At 43.9% G+C, this 4,187-nt stretch overlaps 1 protein-coding gene and 1 pseudogene across 1 annotated transcript; both read right to left on the minus strand.

The window, feature by feature from the left end:
• Window positions 1-668, minus strand: LOC100468543 (annotated as a pseudogene).
• Window positions 669-1,836: 1,168 nt separating this feature from the next.
• Window positions 1,837-2,790, minus strand: LOC100468793 (olfactory receptor-like protein OLF4). Its single transcript, XM_034653383.1, has one exon. The coding sequence runs from the start codon at window positions 2,788-2,790 to the stop codon at window positions 1,837-1,839; it is 954 nt and encodes a 317-aa protein (XP_034509274.1).
• Window positions 2,791-4,187: the final 1,397 nt, after the last annotated feature.

The following is a 4,187-nucleotide window of genomic DNA, read 5'->3' on the forward strand; positions in this document are numbered from 1 at the left end:
TTAAAGGATGCTCTTCCCTTGTGTCCACTCCCAAGCACAATTCTCACCTTTAGAGCCAGTTTTGCTTAAATGCTTCACCACATCAACCCAGTTCCATCCTTGGGGAAGTTCTCCTTTGTGATCTGTTTTCTCTGCCGGCTTACATTTCTGGGTCTTTGAAACTTGTTTTGTTTCTTGTTTTTTTGTTTTGCTTTGTTTTGTCTTTTTTCCTTACTCAATGGGGCTATATTAGGAGTTTCAAAGGAAATGATACTGCTTACGGTTGTAGTAGCATTCAAAGGATGGTGATTCTCCAGGAACAGCTTGTTACTCTCCTTGGCATATTCAGGAGACCTACATGACGTGTAGGTCCTCGGGTCACGAGATGAGATTACCTCCCACTGCTTCCCCTAACTTGACGAATATGCTCTGCTTTACAGCTGATGAAACCAGTGTCATTACAAAAAAAAAAAAAAAAAAGCTTTCACAGATATGATTGGAAGTGTTTGGGGATATGCTCCTGTCCAAAAAATCTCTATTAAGAAGGCTCTAGGATCACCACTTTCACCTCTGATGTATTGAAAGGAAATTGGACTTAATTTCCAGGATCTTTCTTCTCCTGCATAAACAGAAGGTCATGTTTCCAGTTCCATTTCCTGGTCCTCTTTGGCACTTGCCAAGTGGGTCATGGGACCCCTCCCAGGAGGGCGTCTGCAGTAAGGAAAAAGGGAGAGCAGTGGCCCAGAGGCCAGGGTTTCCCCCTTCTGCATCGTCTGCTGTAGGAGGTCCGTCCCTCCTACTGGAGATGAGGGTCCCATGTGTCCCCCTATAGTCTTAATTTTTGTATGCCTCCCATAATTCAGCATTGTATACTTTATTTGTTTTTTAAGATTTATTTATTTATTTGAGAGGGAGAGAGTGTGAGAGCAGGGGGAGGGACAGAAAGAGGGGGAGAGAAATCCCCAAGCTGAGTCCCACCCAGCTCAGCACAAGCCTGACAAGGAGCTCTGTCCCAGGACCCCGAGATCATGACTGAAGCCAAAATCAAGACTCGGATGCTCAACCAACTGAGCGAGGTGCCCCATCAAATTGTATGTTTAAATGTGTGCATCTTGTTGTATGCAATTACACTTCAATGAATCATATTTGTAGGGAGACATGGATGTTTCCAGGCAGTAGCAGGAAGATGAAACAGAAAGCATAATATGGCTTTGCTTCCAATTGTGTGTTGTTGTTTTTTTTTTCATTAGAGCAGAACAACTCATGATTGTTTTCTGGGAAAGCAAAAGAAAACCTCCTCGGTATGATATATTTCCTTTCAGAAGAAATTACTCTTAACAAATCTATAGAATCTCATGGGATTAATGGGAATTTCCAATATTTTGTGTTTTTTAAAAGATTTTGTTTGTTTATTTATTTATTTATTTATCAGAGGGGGAGAGAGAGAGCACAACCAGAGGGAGCGGCAGGCAGAGGGAGAGCGAGGAGCAGTTTTCCCACTGAGCAAGGAACCTGAAGCGGGCTTAATCCCAGGACTCTGGGATCATGACCTGAGAAAAAAGCAGATGCTTAACTGACTGAACTACCCAGGCACCCCAAGAGAATTTCCAATATTTTGTCCAAAATTGGGAATCAATTTAGGAGATCAAGAAAACAGGAGAGCAAGGACAACGCTGAGATACCAGAGAGCAGAAAGGTTAATACAGATGGTTACTCAAATTGGGCAGAGAAGTTGATGTCACAGGAAGGGATATTCCAGGAAATTAAGAGAAAGAGTAAATTCTGAGTCCATAATCTGATCAAAGAATTACCATTGCTGGCCCTCAGGCTTTGCATCCTGCTATCACTTGCATTTTTTCAGCCCCAGGACAATGGCCTTTTGATAGTTTCTTTTGGAAAGAATCTTTTCAGAGCCCTCTTTATGTCTTTATTTCTCAGACTGTAGATGAAGGGGTTCAACATGGGTGTGACCACCGTGTACATCACCGAGGCCACTGCACTTGCGTGGGAGCTCTGGGGAGCAGCAGAGCTCAGGTACACTCCTAGGCTCGTACAGTAAAATAAGGAGACAACTGAGAGGTGAGATGCGCAGGTGGAAAATGCTTTATACTTGCCCTGAGTTGATGATATTCCAAGAATGGTGGAAACAATCTTAGAGTAAGTGTAAAGGATCCCAGCAAGGGGACCACCACCCAGCAGCCCAGCTCCAAAATACATCACCATATGATTAAGAAATGTGTCAGAACAGGCAAGTTGGACCAACTGTTTAATTTCACAGAAAAAGTGGGGGATTTCCAAGACTGTGCAGAAGGACACCCGCAACACCATTAAGCACTGTAACAAGGAGTGCAGGACACTCATGATCCAGGACATCAGAACCAGTAGTCTGCAGAGCTGGGGATTCATGATAACCGTGTAGTGCAGGGGGTGACAGATGGCCAAAAATCGGTCATAGGCCATCACGGTCAGGATGTAGTTGTCCAATCCTGCAAAGAGTAGGAAAAAATACATCTGGGTGATGCAGCCTGCATAGGTAATGGCTTTTCTCTCTGTCTGTATATTCAACAGCATCTTGGGGACGGTGGTGGAGGTGAAGCAGATGTCTACAAAGGACAGGTTGGCCAGGAAGAAGTACATGGGGGTGTGGAGGTGGGAGTCAGAGCTGACGGCCAGGATGAGGAGCAGGTTTCCAAACACAGTGATCAGGTACATGGAGAGGAATAGCCCGGATATGAGGGGCTGCAGTTCTGGTTCCTCTGAAAATCCCAGAAGAAGAAACTCTGAAACTCCTGTAAGGTTCCCTGGGTCCATGGGTTGGAGGTAACTACCAGGATATAGAAAAATAAATGACTAATCTCACACAAGCAAGTGATTTTGTAACCTAACATATGTGCTACCACTTATATTTTAGAGTGAAGACATTTATTTAAATATGTGTGTGTGGTCTCATCCCCATTAGGGCATCCCTAGCACCAAATCACATCAGGAATTCTGTAATCAGTCTGTTCCTCAGCATAATGTAGACTCTTGATTCTTTGAGAATATTTTTCACTCCTTTAAGGGATGGATACTGAGTGTTCCAGGCACTGTTTGTAGCAATGAATATAGGGTGCTGATAAACAATGTCCTTATAATCCTATGATGGAAGAGAATATAAACAAATACTAATAATAAAATAACATGTCAGATGGTGACAGAAGCTGTGAAGACGGGGAAAGCAGGTATAAAGGAGAGAAGTGATGGGGTGTTATTTTTTAACTGGATGTCCACAAGACTTGCAAAGAAGGTGACATGTGAACAGGACCTCGAGGGAGATAGGAAGGGAGATTGAGGTTATCTCAGGAAGTGTACACCCAGCAGGGGTAACAGCCAATGTCAAGGCCCTGAGGAAGCTGTTTGAGTCAGAAAATCAAGGCTCAAAAGAAAACCAGGGCATCAAGGGGAAGGAGATGAAGGAAACAGATGAGAGGTGGTGGCAGTGCGTACTGAGGAACGAAGCAGCCACCCTGCTATGGCTGAAACTTCAAGACACAGGAATCCCTCACTTTATTAATTTTGCAAGAATTTCTTAATTTTGTTATAAGATGTCCCATGAGTCAAAATGCACACCCCGTTAGTAACTTCTGTTGATTGAGTTCTGGCCTCCGTCAATAAGAGTAACTTTGGAATATGTGAGCCCTGGTACCCCTGCTCTGAGGACTGCCCTCAGTTCATAACACACACACATGCACACACACACACACACACACACACACACACACACACACACACACCATGACCCTCTGTGGCCCCCTGGGCTACTGACTGCCTTGTCTTTTTCACCCCCAGGCACACTAGTTAGGCCAGCAGTGGATACACATCAAGCTCACCAGATCTCATTTTCTTTCTCCTAAAGAATGCAGAAGTGGTACCCAGAAATTCCTATGGGCAATAAACTTGGGGATGCCTATCGATATGCTCATTTTCTGATGTCAATTTAAAGGAACATGGGCAGTCTGTATAGTAAAGACAGAGAGAGGAGAGAGGAATGACACGGACATGAGAGGAAAAAGAGATCCAATAGTGCAGGAGGCCCTCAAGAGAACAACCAGGAGGAAGAAAAAGTGTCTTTGGTTCTAGTGACATTCCTGCTCTCCTTAGATCCCCTTGATGCCTGACAAAAATAATAAGGGAGCAAAAAGATGAAAATAGTGATATTTTCATGATGT

Source organism: Ailuropoda melanoleuca, unplaced genomic scaffold (assembly GCF_002007445.2).
Source record: "Ailuropoda melanoleuca isolate Jingjing unplaced genomic scaffold, ASM200744v2 unplaced-scaffold8310, whole genome shotgun sequence".
NCBI lineage: Eukaryota > Metazoa > Chordata > Mammalia > Carnivora > Ursidae > Ailuropoda > Ailuropoda melanoleuca.